Below are 25,579 nucleotides of genomic sequence, written 5' to 3'. Positions count from 1 at the left end.
CAGGGTAGTGTGGGTATTTTCAGACCATGTTAACGAGACATCTGTATCAGTTAGGGTATTCCAGAGCAACAGAACCAATACAGTGTGTGTATGTTGTTGCTGTTAGTTGCGGTCGAATCAACTCCGACTCATAGTGACTCCATGCCCAGCAGAATGAAATGTTGCTGGGTCCTGAACTATCTTCACAGTCACTGGGATGCTTGAGTCCATTGTTGCGGCCACTGTATATTTTGAATGGCTTCCAAGCTAGGGTACTCATCTTCCAGCACTATATCAGGCAATGTTCTGTTGTGATCCCTAGGGTTTTCTTTGCCTGATTTTCGGAAGTAAATCGCCAGGCCTTTCTTCCTAGTCTGTCTTAGTCTGGAAGCTTCTCCAAAACCTGTCCACCATGTGTGACCCTACTGGTATTTGAAATACCAGTGGCATAGCTTCCAGCATCATAGCATCACACAAGCCACCACAGTATGACAAACTGACAGGTGGTGGACACACACATGTGCATATAGATATACATTTACATATACATATACATAAAGAGAGACTGGTTTATTGATTGATTCTAAGGAATTAGCTCACACAATTCTAGAGCCTGGCAAGTTGGAAATATATAGGGCAGGTCAGCAGGCTGGAAATTCCAATAAGATTTCTGTGTCTTGTGGCAGGAGTCCTTCTCTAGGAAACCTCAGTTTTTGCTCTTAAGGCCTTCAGCTAATTGGATGAGGCCCACCCACATTATCGAGAGAAATCACCTTTACTTAAAGTCAACTGTTTGTAAATGTTAATCACATCTACAAAATACCTCCACAGCAACATTGAGACTAGTGTTTGACCGAGCAACTGGGCACTGTAGCCTAGCTAAGTTGACGCATAAAATTAACCCTCACAGCATCTGCCTCACAGTGAGTCGGCAGAGAAAAAGTTGGCAGCTAACTTTGATTGAGCGTCTCCCCTTCTCCAGCCTTTTGTGTTTATGATGTCATTTAATCGCAGCACCGACTGGAGGTGAGTATTCCGCCCACCACCCACTGCCATCGAGTCTATTCCGACTCACCACAACCCTGTAGGACAGAGTAGAGCTGCCCCATAGGGTTTCCAAGGCTGGACTCTTTACAGAAGCAGACTGCCACATCTTCCTCCCATGAAGCAACTGGTGGATTTAAACTGCCAAATTGCCAGTTAGCAGCTGAGTGCTTTAATGGCTGCGCCACCAGGGCCCCTTTGGAGGTAAGTATTATAATCCTCATTTTGCAAAGGAATGAGGTATTCTAACTTGGGTTTTTTTTTTTTTTTGGTTGGGAGGTCAGATAGCTAAAGAGTGGCAGAATTGGTGTTTGGTTCATTCTGTACAGACTCCAAAGACCTCTGCTTTTTCCAGTAAAAGGCTAAATTCCATCTTGGAAATCCATGGCAAATGTAGCAGAAATCCCACTGGAAGTCGAGGTATCATGTTTCAACTCTGTGCTTTTTTTCATAGGCATTTTTTTGGTCAAGCTTAAAAAACAAAACCAACAACCAAAAGGAAAACCTCGTGCTACTCATATTCGTAACCCTGCTTCTAAACTTTTCTTTGCTTTCAACCTCTGAACCAAGGTCTGATGAGAACATTTGCTGGTCAAGTGCGGACTGTTTAGACGACATTGTTTGAGTTAGCCAAAAGCAACTGCTGCTTGTGACTTCAGGAAGGCACCATGTACACAGTGAAGTGAAATGTGCCCTGAGCTCAGGACATGCAGCCTGCAAGAAAACAACATCTCTAACTTAGCACGTCAGCTTTTCAGCTCCAATTCGGGGTGTGCATGTTTTTAGAAGAGTGGTAGGGAAAGATGGAGCAAGAGAGAGGGAATGGCGTGTGATGTTTGTGTTTACAGTCTTTGGGTATTCAAGGAGCATGTACCCACAAGAGCAGAGTTTTTTTTTCTTTGCAAGGACCTGCATTTCTGCATTTACAAGGAAGTCGAGTTGTCCCACAAACTTCTTTTATGTTCTGTAATTCTCTCTTTCAAACCATACCGCTCCTATTAAGGAAGAAAGAAATTGACTCAAAAAACATTTACTGAATTTGGTTTCAAATATTTATGAATATAATGCCCTCCTTTTTTAGCTTTTAACTCTGAGATTTATCTCAACCAACACTGTCTGTTAGAACTTTCTAGATCAATGGGTATATTGTGTATATCCACTGGCCAGTATGTTGGTGGCCACTAGCCACATGGGACTATTGAGAACTTGAAAGTTGGCTAATGAATTTTTACTTTGATTTCACTTCAATTTTTATTGAGATTTAAATAGCCCCATGTGCAAGGAGCTACTGTGTTGGACAGTGCACGTCTAGACTTTCCCACGCTGAGCTGTTTTTTACTATGGCATCCTGTTAAAAATCCCCTTTCTTCTTATACCATTTGGGAATGAGCTTGATCACAAGTAACAGTAAATCCAACTAGCAGTGATCAAATCCATCAAGGAATGTTCGTATCACAGAACCAGGAGAACAGAGGCAGGTGGTCCAGGGCTGGGCATCAGTTCGGTGATAACCTTAGACCCCAGGCTCTTTTTTGTTTTCTGCTCCACCATCTTAATTGTGCTGTCTTTTTGCCACATAATCGCAATGTAGCTATTCCACCTCTAAGCATCATACTGAAGTTCTAGGCAAAAAGAAAGGGGCTGAGGATGGACAAAAAACTCTGCCAGTCAAGTTTGTCCTTCTTTATCAGGAAAATAAAAAGTCTACTTCAAAGACCCACCTAGTAAACCTCCACTTGTGTCTCATAGGCCAGAACCATTCCGCAAGGTCACAGCCAAGTGCAGAGGAGACGGGAAAATTAAGTATTTGGCTAAGGAGATGGCCATTTTGTATAAAATAAGCATCCCGTTGACAAGAATGTGTCCACTCAATTTCCCAATAATTTTTTAGTAGTATTTCAACAATGGATGCCCATTCTAAGCTCCATGTGAATACAAAAGTGCTGATTAAAGGGAGAAATGTGAAATTTGTTTGCGTTGAATGTTATGTGTACACCATATATCATCCTGATGGCTGTTTATCCCAAAGTAAAGCCCATATGGGGTACCTGTTATTATGCCTTCTTAGCCGTCAACCCCAAAGAGAAATTTGGTCCATTTCTAGACATAACATGGATCGTGGCCATAACATACGATGCTTGACTGATATTGCCAAGTCCAAATAGTTTATCAGACATTTGTAAGCAGGAAATGAAGTGTTTGTAGAGTATTAGCCCACAGTTCCTCATGTTCTGTTGGAGAAAGAGGCAAGAAAATAACAGCTCTGGTCCCCATTCCATGGATATTGAAATTGGCAGCAGGCTGCTGCTGCCATTTACAGTAAATTGTATATTGACTTTTCAGGACAAAATCCATTGGGTTTGTAATCAAAACAGGGTGATTATGTTTAATGCCAGTTAGCCAGCCTGGTTGCAAAAACAAGATTTTTTTTTTTCCCCTGTCATGACTCTTAAGTGGGATGTCAAGTTAATAACCCAGAGGGGTGACATTTTCTCCTTGATTCTGGCTACTGCCATGTGTCTCACAGTTATTTGCCTGTTTTGAACATAGGTTTTCTTCATATTTAATCAAATACTGTGATGCAGCAAAAGCAAGATCTTTCTTCAATGTTTGGTGGAGATGTGATTCAGTGAACTATTTAAACTATGGAAGAACAAGGATTTCTTCACTGATCTCTGCAAGGTTGAGCCCACACCCACAGGGACCACCCAGACAACAATGAGCGCATTTTACAATGCAGCTGGGTCTGCCCATGGAAAGCATTTCCTGCTGGCGGAACTGGCTCATGCGCATCCAAGTTACACCACAGCATGCTCAATCTTGCATGTGGGGGCTTCGGGAGACAGATGTATAAATACATATTCCAGAAAGTTTCAGTGTATGTAAAAAAAATCGGTTGCCATTGAGCCGACTCCAACTCATGGCGGCCCCATGTGTGTCACAGTAGAACTGTGCTCTGTAGGGTTTTCAATGGCTGATTTTTCAGAGGGAGATCATCAGGCCTTTATTTCAAGACACCTCTGGGTGGACTTGAACCTCCCACCTTTTGGTTAGCAGCTGAGTGCCAACCAGGGACTCCCAGGGTTATGTGGAGCCCTTCTATTTTAAAGCAGAACTTAACGCAGTGCCTGCCACATTGTAGGGACTCAGTAATATCCATGGAATTCGATCGCTAATAGACAAAGCTGGGCTACTTGATTTAATACATCCAGGCCTAAAAGTTACTTGCTTCTTATAAGACTTGTCCTGGATATATCTTCAGGTGGCAAAGTGAAGAATATTAAAATAATCAGAGTTCTAAAGTTACCGTTTTCATAAGCTTGGTTCTCTCTTTGAATTTGTTTTGGACTCATGAATCCTGATCATAGTTTAGAACAGGGGAGACGTCTATAATTGTGTAAGCAAAACTTGATACTAGTCTATAGAAGGCAGATATCTTTCTCCTTTTGTAGTTAGGTACATGTACCGAAGAGTGAAACTAAAGGCCCTAGATTGGGAGTTGGCAAACCTTTTCTGTAAAGGGTCAGATGCAGAATATTTTAGGCTTTGCAGGCCATTCAGTTGCAACTACTCAACTCTGCTTTTGCATAGACGATATGTAAACAAATGGTCATGACCGTGTTCCAAGAAAACTTTATTTACAAAAACAGGCAGTGGGCCATATTTGGCCCACAGGCCATAGTTTGCCAATCCCTACTCTAAAATATTATTGCCAGTGGAAAGCATTCATTGCCTTGCCTGTTCTTTTTCTTGCCCATAAACTCTTCTCACAAAACCAGTCACTGAAATCAATCAGTAGAAATCATTTTAAAATAATTATTTTGGTAGGATTTAGAATTTTTTTTTTAGTTTCTTTTTTTTATTTTTAAATTTTTATTGTGCTTTAATTGAAAGTTTACAGATCAAGCAGTCTCTCATACAAAAATTTATATACACTTTGCTATATATTATTTCTATATACTCCTAATTGTTCTCCCCCCAATGAGACAGCACACTCCTTCCCTCCACTCTCTGTTTTCATGTCCATTCAGCCAACTTCTGATCCCCTCTCCCCTCTCACCTCCCCTCCAGATATGAGATGCCAACATAGTCTCATGTGTCTACTTGATCCAACAAGCTCATTCTTCACCAGGATTATTTTTCTACCCCATTGTCCGGTTCAATCCCTGTCTGAGAGTTGGTTTTGGGAATAGTTCCTGTCTTGGGCTGACAGAAGATCTGGGGACCATGACCACCAGGGTCCTTCTAGTCTCAGTCAGACCATTAAGTGTGGTCTTTTTACGAGAATTTGGGGTCTGCATCCCACTGCTCTCCTGCTCCCTCAGGGGTTCTCTGATGTATTCCCTGTTAGGGCAGTCATCGGTTGTAGCTGGGCACCATCTAGTTCTTCTGGTCTCAGGCTAATGTAGTCTCTGGTTTATGTGGCCCTTTCTGCCTCTTGGGCTCATAATTACCTTGTGTCTTTGGTGTTCTTCATTCTCCTTTGCTCCAGGTGGGTTGAGACCAGTCGATGCCTCTTAGATGGCCACTTGCTAGCATTTAAGACCCCAGACACCACTCTCCAAAGTGGGATGCAGAATAGAATTTAGACTTTTTCTCTGTTGGAGAATGTGTTAAGGAAATAAAACAGCAGCCTTCTCTAGGGATAAAACTAACCAAATGTCAAGGAATTGTGTTTTCCGTGTGGAGGAAAATATACTTCTTAGATATGATTGTTAATCACATTCTTCTTAATTTGAAATAACACCTTAAGTTGAGAAATGAGAAGAAACTAGGGCTGTACTAACGAGTTTTTCTTACAAGGCATCAAAACATCTAATGAAAGAAAACTTTCAATTATTGTCTTGTTTGCTATGAGATAACAAAGCATCAGTATTTTCCATTTAAACCCACTGCCATCGAGTCGATTCCAACCCATATGAATATATAACAATACCTGGCATCATGTAGATCAGGGATTGGTAAACTTTGGCTCGTAGGCCAAACCCAGCCCTCTGCCTGTTTTTGTAAATAAAGTTTTATGGGAACCCAGGCATGCCCATTCATGTATGTATTGTCTATGCTGCTTTCACACTACAACAGCAGAGCTGAGTAGTTGCAACGGAGACCATATGCTGCAAAGTAAAATATTTGCCATCTGGCCCTTGGTTGAAAAAGTTTGCCAACAGCCAATGTATTTGAAACCGTGGTATGTTTACTTTTTGTTTCACGTGTTTTTCCATCATGTACAGGGAACCTCCTAAACCTCTGGCTAACAAAGCCAAGTCCATATTGGCTGACTGCAGCCACACTGCCTGTTAAAAGTCAAAGAGATTATCAGCTGACTAAATGTTGTTTGGATTGGGATCGCCATCTCTAGGACGGTAGTCCTGGTGGCCATAGTTAGAAAGGCCTGCTTTGACTATCCAACATCTCTGAACTGATGAGCATTCTTGACCCCACAGCTCCCAACCCTCCCACGATTCGAGAAGAGCTCTGCACAGCTTCGTACGATACCATCACCGTCCACTGGACCTCCGATGATGAGTTCAGTGTGGTCTCCTACGAGCTCCAGTACACCATCTTCACCGGACAAGCCAATGTTGTTAGTGAGTATCGCACCACCTCTACTTCTGTCTTTGGTGCTGATTTTCAGAAAGACTGCATTCTGGAATTTAAACATCAAAGGAAGACAAAGAAGGAAAGAGGATGCAATATTTATTGGCTTCATTGTCTTTCACTTCTACTACACTTGTAAAAATAGCTGGTCAAGCATCCATGAAAACTAATGACTTCTGGTAAACCACGTGGATGAATCTTGCATATTGTTAAGGGAGAGAAGCAGGAAACAAAGGACTATCTGCAGTATGAGTCCATTTATAAAAGTTTCAAAAACTTAGTGATAAACTACTTTGTGTTAAAACTATTTTTAAAAGTAAGGAAATGCTTACCTCCAGGATGGGAGGGAAGTGGCGCCATTGGGAAGAAATACATGGGGGCCTAGAGTGAAGTTAACGACAATTTCTGAGTGAGATTGACATGCTTTAGTAATTATACCATACATTTAGTTTATATACTTTTCTGTAAGTGTGTTATTTCACAATAAAAAAAGTATTTAATAAAAAAAAAATAGCCAAAGAACACCACATACCTGATGTCATTCCGAGGAAAAGCAGGAGCCTTCACTGGAAGTGTTAGTAATTAGCAATTCTTCCCTACCTAGGAAGAATTCCAGGCCATGCCTGAAACATAGAGGGTGTGCATGAGGCCGGTTTGATGCTGGGTATCAAGGACAATTTTATGATAGCAAATAGCAGCAGTAGCCGGCCAGAGAGATGATAATAGAGGAAGTACTCCCCACGTCAAGGAGTTATTTCAGTTGAGTTGAGCAAATTGCAAAGGACCAGAAGAAATAGCCTTTTCAAGAAATAGCCTTTTCAGGGGAGCAAGTTGAAACTTCTTTAGCAATGAAAAATAAATATGCCAAAGGGGAAAGCAGCAGTCACTTGCAACAAAGAGATGTTTTAAATAAATTCTTATCAACTGAATATGCTTTTATTATATAAACCTTTTTCTCTTCCCTACAGTATACCTTCCTACCAGTACCTGTGCCAGCTGTTATTGAGGCAGTGCCAGGTCATTGCCACCCCATGTGTGTCAGAGTAGAACTGTGCTCCACTGGGTTTTCGATGGCTGATTTTTTTGGAAGTAGATCACCAGGCCTTTCTTCTGAGGCAACTCTGGGTGGACTCGAATTTTGAACCTTTCAATTAGTAGCTGAATGCATTAACCATTTGCACCCTCCACAGATTTCCTAGTACAAGTAATTCTGAGGTATATGATACTTAAAATAGAAATGTGATTTGGAATTAATAAGGCAGAAAGATCCCTGCTTCTAAGTGACTAAGTTATAAATGACCCCATGCACACCAATGGCTCCTGTCACCTTCCTTATATCACCTTTTCCAAGTTTCCCAACCACAGCCCTCTCATTTTCACCCCCTAATTTGTCTTCTTTGGAAGTTGTTATTAAAAACTTGGCTTTTTCCAAGAATGTGTAATTTTGGAGTGAAAGGGGAAGAAGCCATGAAACACCAAAAACAGCTTTGGTGAGTTACCCGAGTAGGTAAGGAAGACAGCGAGGGCAAGAATGGTGGGTGGAATAAAACGATCTCGAGGGTGGGGTGGTAGGGTTAAACTAAGTCTTGAAAGATGAGTGGTTGTGTATCAACCAGGTAAGGGTATCCCAGACAACTCCATCATTATAAACAAACCTACAGAGACATAAAATGGTGAGACATATTGGGGAATGCCATCTAATTAATCATGGCAGGGTCGTCAAGTGAGGAAGGAAATTCAGTGAGGGATGAAGATAGAGAAATAGAACCAAGACTCGAATTCATGTCAGTTTGGCTCCCAAATGCGTGTTCTTAATCCCCAGTCACTAATCCTCAGTCACAGGAAACAGCTAGGTCATGGAACACACCCAGGCCACATGGTGTTTGGGTTTTTACCCTGCACACTTAGGAGGCATGCAGTGCCATACCATGATTCCATGTGCAGTTAGAAAGTTGGCTCCAGCAGCACTGTGGAGGGTAGAGCGGAACAGAGCAAGACCAGAAACACAGACTTCGGTTAGGAGACTCATGGAAATTCACATAAACAGAAAATATCCAGGACCTGAAAGTGGCATTAGCAGGGGACATGTAAGAGAAGACCATTCCAGAAAGGCTTTGGCTCACATTCCCAGGAAACACCATCACTGACCTCCAATATTTGGAGTATTTCAATGGGCAAGTCTGAGAAATGCTGGTACGGCAACAGTTAGGCATCGTTTCTGCTCTCCTTTTAGGATTTTGAATTCTTCTGGTGTCATTTCTCATCCTGGGTTCTATATGCTCTGCTATCGTGGGTTGTGTATTAAGTTAAGGTCTCACTATTTAGAATGTAATTGTGATGAGGATGTGCAAATCATGATGAAGTACTTTTCTTTTTTTAAGTATTACAGGGACATAAATGTACAGAGTGATGATTATATCTTTCTCCATATCCATCAGCCACCCAAGATACTCTATTTATAGACAAGGATACATACACACACTGGTACATTTTTAGTTCTTCACCTTAGACTTTTTTCACTAAATAATATATCTGTGACATCATTCCATTTCAGCACATATAAAGAGTTGCCTGGTTCTTTTTTAAGGCAGTATAGTATCCTATTATGAAAATGTGCCCTGATTTATTTAACCCATTTTTTCTTGATATTTCACTTGTTTCTAATCTTTTGTTATTATAAACAATGTTGCAGCGAATACCCTTGAGCATCTCTCCTTTCTCACGTGGGGAATTATATCTGTCACATAATCCCTTGAGGTGGAATTGCTAGGTCAAAGATTGTTGCATTTTAATTTTGGCTGATATTGCCAAATTGCCCTTCGGAGAGGTTAAATATGACTTTCCAGCTGTATGAGCTTATGTTTCACTGTTCTTTGATGCATATACCATCAATTTAACGTGGAATTAAAGTCCAGTAAGATTTCCAAACCTTGAATACACTTCACTATAAAGCCAAAATAGAAATGATTCTATAGTCACTAACGTAATAGTAAATAGTTACCCTTCATTCAAGCAGTGATTTTCAACCAGAGGCCATTCTGCCCCCCGGGAGACATTTGAAAATGTCAGGAGACATTTTGGTTGTCACAACTGGGTCAGTTGTGCTACTGGCATCTAGTGGGTAGAGGTCAGAGATGCTGCTTAATAACCCTACAATGTACAGGCCACCTAGGCCCCCACAGCAAAGAATGATCTGGCCCACAATGTCAGTAGACACCCTAACTTAGAGCAAGGGAAACAAATAGCACCTACAGGATTACATTCTAAACAGTGAGACCATAGCTTAACACACTAACCCACAAGCCACTCTATTATACAGCATCGAACGGAAAACACAAGAAGAAGAAAATATTGTTAATTTCCTTTTGCCGTAAGGAATTACTCTCTCAATGTTTTGAAATGAACAGTGGTAGCATATGGGGTGAATGGAATCGGGAATTATATCAATCATGACCACTTGAAGAAAGATGAAATTTAAAAGATGGTCAGAAATCCCAAGGCAATTTGAGGAAAGGAGGGCATGAATGTGTGAGAACAGGAAGAATATTGAGGCGTGATTTGTTGCAAAGGGTGTCCTGTGTTCGGTGAGTGTTGTGTCAGATTCAAAAAACACTTAGAGAAGGTTCTCTGAAAACACAGAGACGAAAAGAATCAATGTCTACTAATAACTGAATAGTCTAACTACAAAAAGAAAACATTTGGAGTCTTTTTGTATCTAAAGGGTGGCTCTTGGCTCATGTGAGGAATGTTACGTTTCTCTGAGATTATTTTATTTTTTCTTGATCCAGAAAAGATGACATATTGGTTCTCTATTGCTATGTAACAAATTTATCAAAACTGAGTGGCTTAAAGCAACGCTCATATATTTTATTTATTTTCTTTTATTGTGCTTTAGGTGAAAGTTTACAGAGCAAATTAGTTTCTCATTAAGCAATTAATACACAAATTGTTTTGTAACATTGGTTGCCAGCCCCGCAACGTGTAAACATTCTCCCCTTCTCCACCCGAGTTTCCCTGTTTCCATTCATCCAGTTTTCCTGTCCCTTCCTGCCCTCTCATCCTTGCTTTTGGGCTGGTGTGCACATTTCATCTCGTATACATGATTGAACTACGAAGTACGTTCCTCATATGTGTTGTTGTTTGCCCCATAGACCCGTCTAATCTTTGGATGAAGGGTGAACCTCAGGAGTGACTTAAAGAGGGTATAGAGGTAAGAGACTTGAGGCTACAGAGACTATCTGTTGCTGGCTTTGAAAAGTCAAGCTGCCATGAATTCCGTAACCAAGATAAAGTAAATTCTGCCAACAACCTGAAGGAACTTGGAAGTAGATGAGTTAAGAGTGTCCAGGGCCCATACTCTTGGGATTTCTCCAGTGTCTGTCAGACCAGCAAGTCTGGTCTTTTTTGTGTGTGTGTGTGAGTTTGAATTTTGTTCTACATTTTTCTCCTGCTCTGTCCGGGACCTTCTATTGTGAATCCTGTCAGAGCAGTCCGTGGTGGTAGCCGGGCACCGTCTAGTTGTTCTGGGAAAACAACACTCATTATTTATTATTTCACAGTTTCCATGGATCAGGAATCTGGACATGGCTTAGCTGGGTTCTCTGCTCAGGGCCTGACAAGCTGAAATCAAGGTGTTGGCTGAGCCACACTGTCATCTTGAGGCTCAACTAGGGAAGAATCCACTTCCAAGTTCCTTCAGGTTGTTGGCAGAATTTTTTTTATCTTCCTTACGGAATTCATGGCAGCTTGCTTTTTCAAAGCCAGCAACAGATAGTCTCTGCAGCCTCAAGTCTCTCACCTCGATACCCTCTTTAAAGGGCTTGCTTGATTAGGTCAGACCCACTCTGGATAATCTTCCTGTTGATAACAGAAAGGCAACTGATTAGGACCATTAATTATATCTGCAAAATCCCTTCAGCTTTGATATATAATGTAACATAATCACTTGTGCCCTTTGACATAGTCTATTGGTTAACAGCCGGTCACAAAGTCATTAGATATCAGGAAGTAGGAATCATGGAGGCCACTCTAGGGTGTGTCCATTGCAGATGGTTACGTCTCTCCTGAAATTTCTTGAATCAAATTACCATGAGTGTTTGGACAGTACCACAGAACATAAGTACCATATACCACACCCGTTGCCTTCGAGTGTATTCTGACTCATAGCGACCCTATAGGACAGAGTAAGAACTGCCCCCTAGGATTTCTAAGGGTCGACTGGTGGATTTGAACCACTGACCTTTTGGTTAGCAGCTGAGCTCCTAACCACTGCACCACCAGGGCCCTAGCATATACCAGTCAATATTTATTATGGGTTCATCTGGAGTTAGCTGGGGGTCAACTGGGAGGTCTCGCTGATCTTGGTTAGGCTCACTCACAGTCAGGTTGATGGCTGGTGCAACTTGACTGCTGCACGACTCTCTCAGCCTCCTGTAGACTAGCTCAGCTTGTTCTCCTGGTGATTGCAGAGGTGAACATGGAAGGGCCAACTCAATTGCACAGTCACTTTTCGGGCCTTGTCTGTGACATGTTACCTAACATTCCATTGGCCAAAACAAGTCCCCTGGCTGAGCCCAGAGTCAAAGTGAGAGGGCCTACAGAGTTACATGGCAAAGGGTATGGATAATAGGAGGGGTGAGGAATTGGGGCCACGATCATAATCTACCTTAGAGCCCTAACTCAATACCAGAGCTTCCCTCCATCCTCGAAATGAATGGACGATATCTATTGCTTAAAACTTAGGGTTTCCCAGTTGGCTAAACTGTGACTGACTTCACTTTCATGCTGTTGGCGTGGAGGACAGTAACGAAATAAGACACAGACATGGAATAGATGCAAAAAGGCCACACCTAGAGAAATTCAACAAAAGCAAAACAACTGGGCATAATGAATCCACCATAGCTCTATGTTGGGTGATTCTAGAGAAGGCATTCTGTCCCTGGAAATTGGTTCCCAAAAGAAACTAAATGCAAGTGGCTCACTGACACTGATGGACCTGCCTCATTTATCACACAAATGCTGAAAAGACCTGTTCTCCCCCAGGACCGGATGGAAAAGAGTGAAACTGCAATGCTGGTCAAATGGGGTGGGGGGGGGCGTTTATCGGTTTCCTTAGAATCGGAATTTAGTCGTCTCTTTACCGCCATTATACCAATATAGTGAAGTCCCGATACTTATGGAAATAAATCGCAACAATGAAAGAGCAAATTCAGAGAAAAAAAGCTAACCTTTTCAAATGATTTTTTTTCTTAAATATAATATACATTTGTAGTGATTGAGGGACACTTGGATTTGAATCCTAACTTTGGAACTCACTAGCTCTGTAATGTTGGGCAAATTATTTAACCTCCTTTGAATCTATAAGAAGGGATGATATTTGAACCTCAGATGGTTGAGATAATGAAGGTAAAAGCCTAGCATTCTGTTCCCACAGTGGTAGCGCAGAGGTAGTCAAAGCTATCATTCCTACAAAAAGAGAAACCGTACTTACCTTTTATTGTATTTTTTTAAAAGCTGATTTTTCATGCTACGATAATAAAGGTTCATCATGCAACTTGCCACAATTACCTACATGCTAGTATTTCACACCATCTCACGCGGAAAGTCTTCCTTTAATGTTGTAACTTCATCCATCCTATGATTTGGGGGAGTATCCTTTGCAGATGTTACCTTGAACGACAGATCTAATTATAACACTCTACTGCAAGTTAGAAGATATAATACTCAAAAAACTGTCTTGGCTTGAACTGTGTCCCCCCAAAATATGTGTCCACTTGGTTAGGCCATGCTTCTCAGTATTGTGTGGTTATCCTCTGTTTTGTGATTGTAATTTTATGTTAAAGAGGATTACGGTGGATTGTAACACCACTCTTAGCCAGGTCACATCACTGATCCAATGTAAAGGGAGTTTCCCTGGGGTGTGACCTGCACCACCTTTTACCTCTCAAGAGATAAAAAGTAAAGGGAAGCAAGCAGAGAATTGGGGACCTCATACGACCAAGAAAGCCGCACCAGGAGCAGAGCACGTCCTTTGGACCCGGGGTTCCTGTGCAGAGAAGCTCCTAGTTTGGGGGAAGATTGATGAGAAGGACTGTCTCCAGAGCCAACAGAGAGAAAACGCCTTCCCCCGGAGCTTACACCCTGAATTTGGACTTTTAGCCTACTTCACCGTGATGGACTAAACTTCTGTTGGTTAAAGCCATCCACTTGTGGTATCTCTGTTATAGCAGCACTAGGTGACTAAGACAGTGACCGTAGCTCCTTATGACACTGGGGAATCTTTTACTGTCCCTAGAAGTCTTAGTTGCCTAGTGCTGCTGTAACAAAAAATGGTATAAGTGGGTGGCTTTAAAGAGTAGAAATTTACTGTGCCACAGTTCTGTAGGCTAAAAGTCCAAATCAGGGTCTCAGCCATGTCCGTTCCTTCTGTGGGCCATTCTCCTAGGATATGACAGATAACAGGTCCTCACATGGCACATTTCCCCCGGTCTCCCCGTGGGTCTCTGTGTCTATTCCGCTTCTTTTATAAGACACCACTCAGAAGGGATTAGGTTTAGGACTCACCCTAGTCTCCTAAGGTCCTCATTAACATAACAGAGGAAAACCCCTATTTCCAAACAGGGTCATATTTTCAAGTACAGGGATCAGGACTTCCACATAACTTTTGGGGGGACACAATTCAAACCATAACACTAGATTCCTCTATTTGTCATAGTAACTTGTAGTTAATTCCCTTCAATAGGGTTTCGTGAAGGAGAATTAGATAATACTTGTGGAACTTTTTAATCTCATAAAAAGGCTATCACTAATCTAATGCATAATTCAAAAGCAAAATGAATGACATTGTTAATTTTTATTAATAGAATTATGTTAATGAATTGCTTATTAATAAATTGATACGTACTTAATGTTCAAAAACGACTTTAAATGCCTCACGTAAAATCTTAAGTTGAGGCCTTTTCCCAGGAGTATTATAGATTACTTTTATTATTTTTAAAAAATGTTTTTAAAAACCTTCAAGTCTTCATGGCAGAGAGTACTGTATTTAATTTATTTTAGTCATTTAGAAAAAGTTCATGAATGTTATTAGACATATACTATTTTTATAGAGAAGGAAAAGAATGTTCTCTTCTGTCCAATCTGTTAGAAGACACAAAGGGTGTGAGAAGCTGGAGTGCAGTCTGAAGGGTGTCCATGTCGCATGACATTTTACACACAGGGTTTTATAGCAGGATGATGGTTGCTGTAGGAGGCTCTGTAATCCCATGTGTAATTAGGATCTCCTATTTTTTTTAATGAGCAGCGTTGCACAGAGGAATGCTTTGTACCTCACAACCAAAAAGCTTTGTGAACAACAGTAACAAAAAAAAGGTACAAAACTGAATAACTTAATTCAGTTTCGTTATAAACTAATTATCTTCCAAGTTCCATTGTTTTAATACTTGAAAGCTGGATTGGAGAAGGTGACTGTTAGAACACTCCCAAAGATGACTGGAAACGAGTTTGGAGAAAAGTGAAGTTTCAGTTTGGATGGTTGTGTGGGTGTTTCATAAAGAGATGAATAAAACCTAGTCAACAGTCCTGACACAGTGGGGTATCAAGGCAGAGAAGACTCCCTTAAGCAAACTAGATGCCATATGCAAGAAGTTAAGCGGTACTGGCGGAAGACCAAGACTAGCAAGGTAATAATGGTGCACTCCAAAGCACCCCACTTCCTCCAGCCACCCAAAGAAAATTGCCAATGTTGCTTTCTTGGAATTTTTAATCAACTTCTCAATTATTATCCTGGTGATAATAATAATATAAAGGCAAGCCTAAGCAGTAATAGTTATTAATATTCATGAAGGCAGACTATACTGGTGTAAAGCTATCCACTCAAATTTTAGTACTCCATAACATTCTTGCTGTTTTAATATTCAAGGAAAATTAGTGACCTCTTCAAAATAATAAGGATAGCCAAGTCCCTCTTTTTGTTTGGAAAAGGTTTTTGAAACATTCAATCTTGGTTGGGTTAAGACTTTGGATTATAGGCCAAGCGGCAGTTTGAAGCAATTTCAGACATCTGCTTTCTGATGTTGCTGAAAGCATTCCCACCACCACATTAAACTCCAACTTTTGGGTTGTTCAGTGATGTAAAGTTTATTGAAACATTTTTACATTTGCTTTCTTTGACCACAATAGTCATTTTATTGTAACATATGCAATTAAACGGGAACAGTGTAAAACCAGTAAAATTGAGAGGATTCTCGTTTGATTCTACTGAATGCTGTGATTGTTTTCATTCCTGCCTGCCTGCTTGCTGTTGACAGAGGTCGAGGAATATGAGTGGATTATCCTAGGCAATATAAAAACTTAATTTTTTGTTTTATTACTGTAGTTATAATACTCTTATTAAATACCTAAAGTGAGTTACAGGCCTCTTGGGGCCCAGAGTCAGAGATCAAAATGACCCTTCGTGGGTTGGATCAAAATCTAATATTTGGCTGTGGGATTATCCAGAAGTACTATTTATTATAGCTTTGTTCAAGGGAAACGTAAGGTGAGAGGGCTCAGAAGGGATATATAGTAGGGAATCTTCCTGCTACGTGTGACTATACATGGGAATATATTCTTATGTTACCAATTCCTGATAAGCAACATCATGATTAATGAAGAAGAAATAGAAGTTATCAAGGATTTCATTCTACTTGGATCAACAGTCAACATCCGTGGAAGCAGCAGTCAAGAAATCAAATGATGTATTGCATTGGGCAATTATGCTGCAAAAGACCACTTTAAAGTTTTAAAACACAAAGATGTCACTTTGACAACTAAGGAGTATCCAATCCAAGCCACGGTTTTTTGATCGCCTCAGATGCACTCAAAAATTGGACAATGAAAAAGGGAGACTGAAGAATTGATGCATTCAAACTGTAGTGTCGGCAAAGAATATTGAATATACCATGGACTGCTAGAAGAATGAATAAATCAATCTTGGAAGAAATAGTACCAGAATGCTCCTTAGAAGTGAGGACGGCAAGACTTCCACTCACTTTGGACATGTCATCAGGAAAGACCAATCACTAGAAAAGGATTTATGTTTAGTAATGCAGAGCGTGAGCAAAAAATGAGAGAAATCTTCTGTAAGATGGACTGACGCAATAGTCACAACGATGGACTCAAACACACCAATGATCATGAAGAGGTTGTAGGACTTGGCAATGTTTCATTCTGTTATACACAAAGTCTCCATGAGTCAAAGCCAACTCAACATGGCAACTAACAACATACCAGTGAGAACTGGTAGAGGAACAGAAGGCTAGGAGCTAGGGAAAACTGGAGGGGTGGGGGCGGGAATTGTGCCTCCAGTTTCTCTACTTCTCCAAATATAAGCAGACACCCTCTCACACATACACACACTCAAACTCAAATCAAGATTGGCAGTCCTGGTGAAAATATTCACAGGTGGAAATGAAAAGAGGTGAAAGAAAATTGACAAGATCAAGTTAAAAAAAAAAAAAAAAAAGACTGAGATGAGCCTAAAATTACAATGCACCCAAGATACAGATCCTATGAGGTGAATTTTCATAATCAACAAAACACTTTTAAGTTTTTCTTAAGTATGAGTATACCGTGAACAATTTTAACTCAAACTTTGTAGAAAAGTGTTTAGTAGGATTCAAAGACAGATTTTAGCAGGGCTGGGAATATCTTGAAATGCCAAGCAAATATTTGTGGATGTGTGGAGGTATGAGTTTGTGCTTTTCTTTCTGCAGAAAGGTTTTGTTAGATTCTCAAAGAGATGAAACCAAAAACAAGGTTAAGGGGCTAATTTTTCTTGAGAGTATCCTAAGATGGAAGGTGCCTCCAGATCAAAAGAGCTAACCCTTTGACTTGCAAATACACTGAAAGGGAAGGAGGCTGGAGGCCAGTTGGGAGCAGCTCAGGAAGTGGAGGGGCCCAGCCCTCTCCCCCGGACTGGCTGGCGAAGGAAATTCAACAGTGAGGAAACTTCCTGACAGCCCAGACACCAGGGGCTGGAAAAAGGTCCTATTGGAGTGGAGCATGAAGGGTGGAGAGGGGAGAGTTGGGCCTGGTACCAAAGCGATGTTTTCACCCTCAGCCAGCTACAAAACAAAACCAGCTTCCTTTTTCCTACATGTCCCTCCAAGCATCATAAATCCTCAACTGGCTCCCCAACCCACATCCTGTGAAGCGTGACCAGAGCAACAGCCCCCCTCAACTCTGGGACCAGCCCTCGTAGGGATGCAACTGGTCAAAAATCCCCATCAATGCTTTTCCAAGGTCGACGGCCCTGAGCATCTCTAGGTGCTGCTGCCCCAAGGCTCTTGTAGGCATTTGTCTCTTGAATCAGTTAACAGTTGTTAACTGCCATCGAGTCAACCCCTGACTCATGGTGACCCCATGCACAACAGAACAAAATGCTACCTGGTCCTGCACCGTCCCCATAATTGGCTGTGGATCAGACCGCTGTGATCCATAGGGTTTTCATTGGCTGATTTTTGGAAGTAGATCACCAGGCCTTTCTTCCTAGTCTGTCATATTCTAGAAGCTGTGCTGGAACCTGTTCAGCATCATAGCAACAGGCAAACCTTCACCGACAGACAGGTGGTAGCTGCGTATGAGGTGCACTGATCAGGAATCGAACCCAGGTCTCCTACATGTGAGGCAAGAATTTTACCACTGAACCACCTATGCTACCTCAAGTCATTTAACTAGAACCACAGTAATGCTGGATCCCAAGCAACCTCGATGATCATTTCCTTTAAGCTCCTCTGTTGAAGGTTGGGTTGGGGTTGGCTGATCTAAGCTAAGCTCCAAGGCATCCCTCTACAGCTCTCAACGGGACTTGCTTCTGCATTGGCTGGGCGTTCCCTGAGTCTCTTGTCCCCCTGCTGGGATGAGCAGGCTTTCCAGGGCATGTTCTCCCTGTGGCAAGACAGAGGAATAAGAGCGCAAGCAGAAACCCTCAAGGCCAAGTAACCCCTCTTACTAGATGGACTGTCATCCTTGCTTCATCCTGTTGGCCAAATCCAGTCATATGGGCAAGTCCAAAATCATGTGGCAAGGCAGTGCATTCTCCCTCTTTAGTGGGAGCAACTGCAAAGTCACTTAGACCTGGATAAGGGCTGGGTAAAGAATTGGCAGCAAAAATGCAATCTACTGCATCTATCTTAGTGAAGTCAGTTTCTCATACATTGCTTGGGTCTCTTCCAACCTTGTTTTTAGTGAGGTCCAAAATTCGGTGCTCAGCATAAGTACTAAGAATGGTGATGGGGTGGAGTGGGAGGAATCAGTGGTTCTTTTCTGCTTTCTTTTCACCCCTCCCCCCACAGCGGCTCCTAACGCCCTATGCACATATTCAGTGCTTAAGACCTTGAGCAGACTGCCTTTGCGGCCTCTGCTCACGCAGACCCAAGTTTGCAGCATAATAATTTTGGGTGCCTTTTCCATCTAAAGCACACAATGTTGTTGTGTCGTTGCGTGCCATCAAGTCGATTCGGAGTCACAGCAACCCCTTGTGACAGAGTAGATCTGCTCCATAAGGTTTCCTAGGCTATAATCTCTACAGAAGCAGATTACCAGGTCTTTCTCCGGTAGAGCCACTGGGGGTGTTTGAACTGCCAGCCTTTCAGTTAGCAGCTGAGTGCTTAACCATTGTGCCACCAGAGTGCCATAAAACACAATAGGAATATATGGGAATAGATCCAGGCTGATCTTCACATATGGGCAGAGCCCTGAGCCAAGAGCACCCAGGTTTATTCACTGACTCAACTAAGTTCTCCTCTGTCCCATGGGGTCGCTATGAGTCCGTATCAACTTGACGGCACCCAACAACATTGTGTGCTTTAGATGGAAAAGCCACTGAAATTATTATGCTGCAAACTCTGGTCTGGGCGAACAAGAGCAGGTGACAAAGCACTCCATTTACCAATTCTTACGGTTCCAATAACCTGAAATTACTCAGCCATGGGAATTTTGCCCCACGCTTGCACTAAACAGTAGTGCTGTGTCTGGTTGGCTCTGCAGGTCTGTGTAATTCAGCCGATAGCTGGATGATCGTGCCCAATATCAAGCAGAACCACTACACGGTGCACGGTCTGCAGAGTGGCACCAAGTACATCTTCATCGTCAAGGCCATCAACCAGGCAGGCAGCCGCAGCAGCGAGCCTGGGAAGCTGAAGACAAACAGTAAGTGACATGAGCACAGCAGAATGCCTTTCCCTCACCTGCTCTCCTTTCAGCTGCCTCTCTCCCCCTTTCTTTTCCTCCTTTCTCTCTTGGGCATCTTGACCAAAGCTAGCAAGCCCCTCAAGGCAAGCAGGGAGCCAGCCAACTCTATCCCATTTAACATCTCTGCACTTCCGGCCTTTCCTGGTTCCAATAAATCAACCTGGAAGGGTTCCTGTGAGAATCCAAATATACATATATATAGCCTGGCACAGTAATATCTGCTGTCAGTACAGGGGCTATATCAATGGCAGATATGATTGTTTTCCATAGCAGAACAGCAAATGAGTAGCTCTTCAGAAATTGTTTCTTTTGCTTCAGCTATCTCTCTAGTCAGTGGGTCTCAGCTGGGGATGATTTTGCTCCTCAGGGGACATTTGGCAATGTCTGGAGACATTTTTTGGTTGTCATGGTTGGGGGCGGGGACGGGGACTACTGGCATGTAGTAGGTGGAAACCAGGGACGCTGGTCTACGATGCGTAGGACAGCTGCCACCACAGAGAATGATCCTGCCTATGTGCGAGCCTTGTGATATTGCCGTTTCCCTCTCTCTGTCCCTGTCCACGTTTGTTGTGTTTTCTCTTTCTTCTTAACGTCTTTTCGTCTAGAAATGCTGTGTTATGTAACATGGTATTTCTTTGTGGTAAGGCCTCCCAAGAGAAAGCAAATTGGAGTATGCTAATATGACGCCATGTAATGGGGTTGCCAGCCGGTCAACAGGAACGATTAACTGCTTTTCAAGAGAAGCCTCCATTTAACCCATATCCTTGGTTTCCCAGCACCTTGTAGAGCACAGGTTGGGCCTCAGAAATGGCAAGGGGGTGTAAAGCGAGCACTGGGTGCAGGTGGAGAAGACTGAGGTTCCACCACTTGGTACCCATGTGGCCTTGTGGATGGTTTCTTCATTTTTCTGACTTTTTTAAAAATAAACTTTATATTTTTGAATAATTTTAGATTTATGTGAAAGTGCCAAAGATGGTACAGAGAATTCCGTATACTCTTCACTCAGTTCCCCCTAATGTTAACATTGTACATAACCTTGATAGATTTGTCACAACTGAGATAATAACATTGGTACATTATTCTCAGCTAAAGTCTAGACTTCATTCAAATTTTGCCAGTTTTTCCACTGGTGTCTTTTCCTGTTCCAGGATCCCCTCCAGATCCCACATTGCCTGTAGTATTTTTTTACTTTTAAAATGGGGCCATTTTAGTTTCTTTTAGGAGCTATGAGTCGGAATCGACTCGACGGCACTGGGTTTGGTTTTGGTTTTAGGAGCTATCACAAAGACAAGCTCAAAACAATTGTAAATGCATAAGAAAATACAGGTTTCTTTGCAACTGCACAGCCCATGGCGTAGTACCTATGCATACTCAGATCAACAGCTTTTATTTGATTGCATTAAAACATGTATTTGTATCTTCAAAAAATTTACTCAGCACCTACTGTATTTGAGACGGTGTGCAAGATACTGAGGATAGTATGGCAAACTGAACTCGTTCAGCTCCTTAAGATATACTTCCCTCAAGGAGCCTATTGGGGGATAAAGCCCATCAATCCTTATTACCATCTTAGTCAGGGTTCTCTAGAGAAGCAGAAGCATAATACACGCACACGCACACGCACATATGTATGTATGCATGTGTGTGTGTGTGTAAAGAGAGAGAGATTTTAAGGAATTATGGGGGGGCTGGCAAGTCCAAAATCTGTAGGTCAGGCAACAGGCTGGACATACCTGCACTCTTGTGTCCCCAAATCCGTAGGACAGGAAGAAAAAAGTTCATTGTATAAATAAGTAACTGAGACGCATGCTTTTAAACATTAAGCTTCTTTCACCTCTCAATGTTTCTCCTGGTAAAGATGGAAACATTTTTAGAGAATAAGTAGGAAAACAAAGACTAAATACATACACAGAGGTGAAATTCTGCAGAGCATGTCTCTGAGACATCTGATTGATGCTTCATCGGTTTTACTTAAGGTACTTGTATTCATTAGAACGGACAGACTGGAAGCTCACGAAAGCAGGGACATGTTCTTATTCACCATTTTACTTTAGTGCCGAGCATGATACTTTACTGAGTTGGTGCTCCTTACGTATACCTTAAGTATCATGAAAACTGAGCAAGCAAATGTCTTTGAAAGTTGTTTATAAATTTGAAATCACTATTCAGATGTCACCTTGTGATAGAAAACGTGATCCAGGGACAGTTGAATTGTTCCCATTTTTAAAATTTGGTTGTGAAAATATGTTATTGTTCATGTCAATGAACTATTCCTTGCTCTTTTTGTTTTGCGAACTTGTTTCCAGGCCAACCATTTAAACTGGACCCCAAGTCTGCACATCGAAAACTGAAGGTGTCCCATGATAACTTGACAGTAGAACGTGATGAGTCGTCATCCAAAAAGAGCCACACGCCTGAGCGCTTCACGAGCCAAGGGAGCTATGGTGTAGCTGGAAATGTGTTCATTGATAGTGGCCGGCATTACTGGGAAGTGGTCATAAGTGGAAGCACGTGGTAGGCAACTTACATCTACTGTCCTCCAGTTATGAGAAGGCATATCTCATTCTGTACCTTGTCAGAGCATCAACCAAGATCCATCGTGAAGAATAATATGCAGAAAAGCTTATCAGTCAGCTATTTTCACAATAATGCTGCCTAACAAACACCCCAAAACTCAGTGGCTTCAAACAGCAATCATTCATTTTACTCACTCACACATCTGTGGGTTAGCTAATTGAGGCTAACTTCAGTGGGGTTTTGCTTTACATGGTAGATTCGGTCTAGGTCTGTTCTGTGTTTTTTTCTTGTCTGACTTGGACCACTGGGCTACCCAAGCCATGTCCTTCTCAAGTTGGTGGCAGAAACCCAAGAACATTGGCCAAAGCAAGTCACATGGCCAAGTCCAAAGCCAATGGTGTAGCAAAGTGTATCCCTCCCATGGAGTTGGGAGGAGAATGTGAATATTTGCCAAGCAATCATCTAATCCCCATTTGACCAATTCGAAAAATAACTTGTTTTAAATCCACTCATTTTTTTTATTTATGGCAAGAATTGCAGCCAAGATTATAGAACCCAGGTCCCTGGAAGAGCTAGTATGCTGACACTGCTCTTTCATGCCCTGTAACAGAGGTCTGTAAACTATGGCCCATGGGCCAAATCCAGCCTGCCTCCTGTTTTTGCAAATAAAGTTTTATTGGAGCCCAGCCACCTCCAGTCTTTTAGGTATTTATTGCCTATGGCTGCTTTTGAGCCACAAGGGCAGAGTGGCAGAGTTGAGTAAATACTACATAACTGTATCGCCCACAAAGCTGAAAATATTTACTCCTGGCCCTTTACGGAAAAAGTTTGTTGAGCCCTGCTCTAACACATTACTCATCATCATTAAAAAAAAAAACTGATTTCTGTTGTTTTCTATGTCTTCTGACTCTAGACTGAGCCAGTTGGTGCAAATAGCTACGGGGTGAGGAGTGTGCGTGAAGCAGTGACTATAGACTGGAAATCATTACAAAGGCAGTTAGAGCCAGGCCACTGACCTTAGCCCGCTGAGTTCTCTAAGCTGAAGGACAGAGGTCAGAGAGCAATCTACATTTTCTACATTTGAGTCAGTTAACCTCACAAAGAAAAGCCTACTCCATAGCCACAAACTGCACCCCTTACTCTGGCTGTCAGCCTCACAACTGTCTGCTTGCTATTGATCAAAAAGGGAGCAATTTTATTTTTATTTAGCAAGCCCTTATTTAGCACAACTATTTTTTTTTATGTGCCAGGGCCTGGTCTAAGTGTTTTACAAATGTGAACTTATTTATTTATCCTAACAGAACTAACAAGGGAGGTGCTAGTATTATCCCATTCTACAGATGAGGTGACTGAGGCACATGCCCCAGGCACCAAGCTTCTAGGTGGCAGAGCCTGGAAGCTTGCAGTCAGGGTTCAAGCTCTTAACCAGAGGTCAGCAAACATTGTCTAAAGGACCAGGGAATCAGTACTTCCCGATTTTGGGGCCATATGGTTTCTGTTGCAACTACTCAACTCTGCCGTTGTAGAGGGAAAGCAGCCACAGACACATGAATAGGAGTGACTGCGTCCCAGTAAAACTTTATTTATAAGAACCAGTGACTTAGGAGGCAGTAAGCTTCTGTTAAGGGTGATAGAAAAATTTGGAAATGGATAGTGGTGATGGTTACACAACATAATGAGCATAATTAACTTCCCTGAAGCATTCGTGTAAAAATTATTGAAATGGCAAATGTTTTGTTTCCATCATTAAAAAAGCAACAGCAGAAGGTGGGCTAGGTTTGGCCCGCGGGCCATAGATGGCTGATCCCTGCTCTTAACCACCATGCTAAGGCTAGGCTACTATCCAAAACAGGGTGATATATTTTAGAAACATTATAAGGATTCTTTAGGGCTTCCAATGGCATACTCAGTGAGTCGACAGCTTAATCCTTGCTTTAAAAATAAAACCAAAATTTAAAACTGCAAAACCTGAAGGTGTTGAGTATTCTAACAGTGTTATTTTTGATGTAATGATCAAACACTTCTTATTTATATATATATTTTTTTAAAAAAACCTTTTGATTCAAGTTTATTCAAATAATGCAATGCATGTAGCTCTCATATAGTGTTAGGATAAGCCAATCAAAATCTAAGAACTGGAATCATGTCTCCTAATAATGGTACCAATATTGGCCGAACTAGTAGGTTTTCCTCTGTTCTAAGTTATCCTCACAATTCCTCTCGCCCAGATCATTTCCTGCTCCCATGTACTGCCAGAGAGTTGAGAACAAATCCTTCTACCCCATTAGGCTCAGAACTCCACTGACATTTCCAGTTTTTAGCTGCACTGGGGCAAGATAAAAGCACAAAGGAAAATACAGTGGATGGCAGGTGCAAAAAAGCAAACGTTTCTTGTTAATTCGTGTGCTATATTAATCTGGGCTGGAATCCAGTGTCTAAATAATTACACCCCCATTAATAATTATTTATGATAAATGATACCTGATCGTTATGATCTCACCGCCATTGATGAATAGCGCGGGAAATTCCACCAGACCACTCCAGTTATATAAACACGGGTCAGCAGTATTCCTTGAAAATACCCTCCAGATGTCAAAACTAACTCATGGGGGGGGGGTCTAAAATTAATAACGGCATTTTGGGTTTTTCCAAAGCCGAATTTGTCAATTCCTGAAAATCTTCACGTTGAAAGTTGTTGGCCGTTTCCAGGGAGACGTTAGTGAGGAAGAGGTGACCTCTAGGATTAAATGCCCATGGACATCGTGATTTGCAGCAGCTAATGACATATATATTTTCTCATGAAATGTAGTCTGGACTTTAAATGAACATGTATGTTATGATCCGTGCAATGGGGCGTGCTAGCATTGCTCTGTGAAACGTAATTTTTATACTTTGGGAATTCTCTATGTTTCACTGCATGACTTAATGGAACATTACATTCTGCCTGCACCTTTCAAGCTCCATGGAAATATGTACATAGTTGTACAGATTAATGATCATATAATGGTATTTTCCTTTGGTTAATGGACTATACACTTAGTTATTTTCTTACTCTCTGATGCTGTTAATGGGGGCTTGGTGTTTGATGAAATGGCGTGAACTAAACGAGCAACAGTAGGCTCCTGCAAAGAGTAGTAGGTCAGAAGTCTGGGGGGCGGGAGTCTGGATTTTGCTCCTCATTAACTGTATTAACCTTTGATATGTTTTC

The 25,579-nt window shown here is 41.7% G+C and overlaps 1 protein-coding gene across 1 annotated transcript in view; it reads left to right on the top strand.

Moving 5' to 3' along the window:
- MID1 (midline 1) overlaps positions 1–25,579 on the top strand; it is a 130,238-nt gene that overhangs the window by 98,936 nt on the left and 5,723 nt on the right. The window contains exons 7-9 of the mRNA XM_064278042.1: positions 6,426–6,611; positions 19,651–19,812; positions 22,161–22,368. Coding sequence (XP_064134112.1) covers positions 6,426–6,611; positions 19,651–19,812; positions 22,161–22,368 — 556 coding nt within the window. The remainder of the gene's footprint in view (positions 1–6,425; positions 6,612–19,650; positions 19,813–22,160; positions 22,369–25,579) is intronic.

This window comes from Loxodonta africana, chromosome X (assembly GCF_030014295.1).
Source record: "Loxodonta africana isolate mLoxAfr1 chromosome X, mLoxAfr1.hap2, whole genome shotgun sequence".
In the NCBI taxonomy this organism is placed as follows: Eukaryota; Metazoa; Chordata; class Mammalia; order Proboscidea; family Elephantidae; genus Loxodonta; species Loxodonta africana.
The sequence above is the reverse complement of the archived record's forward strand: the minus strand, read 5'-3'. Positions and strand labels throughout refer to the sequence as shown.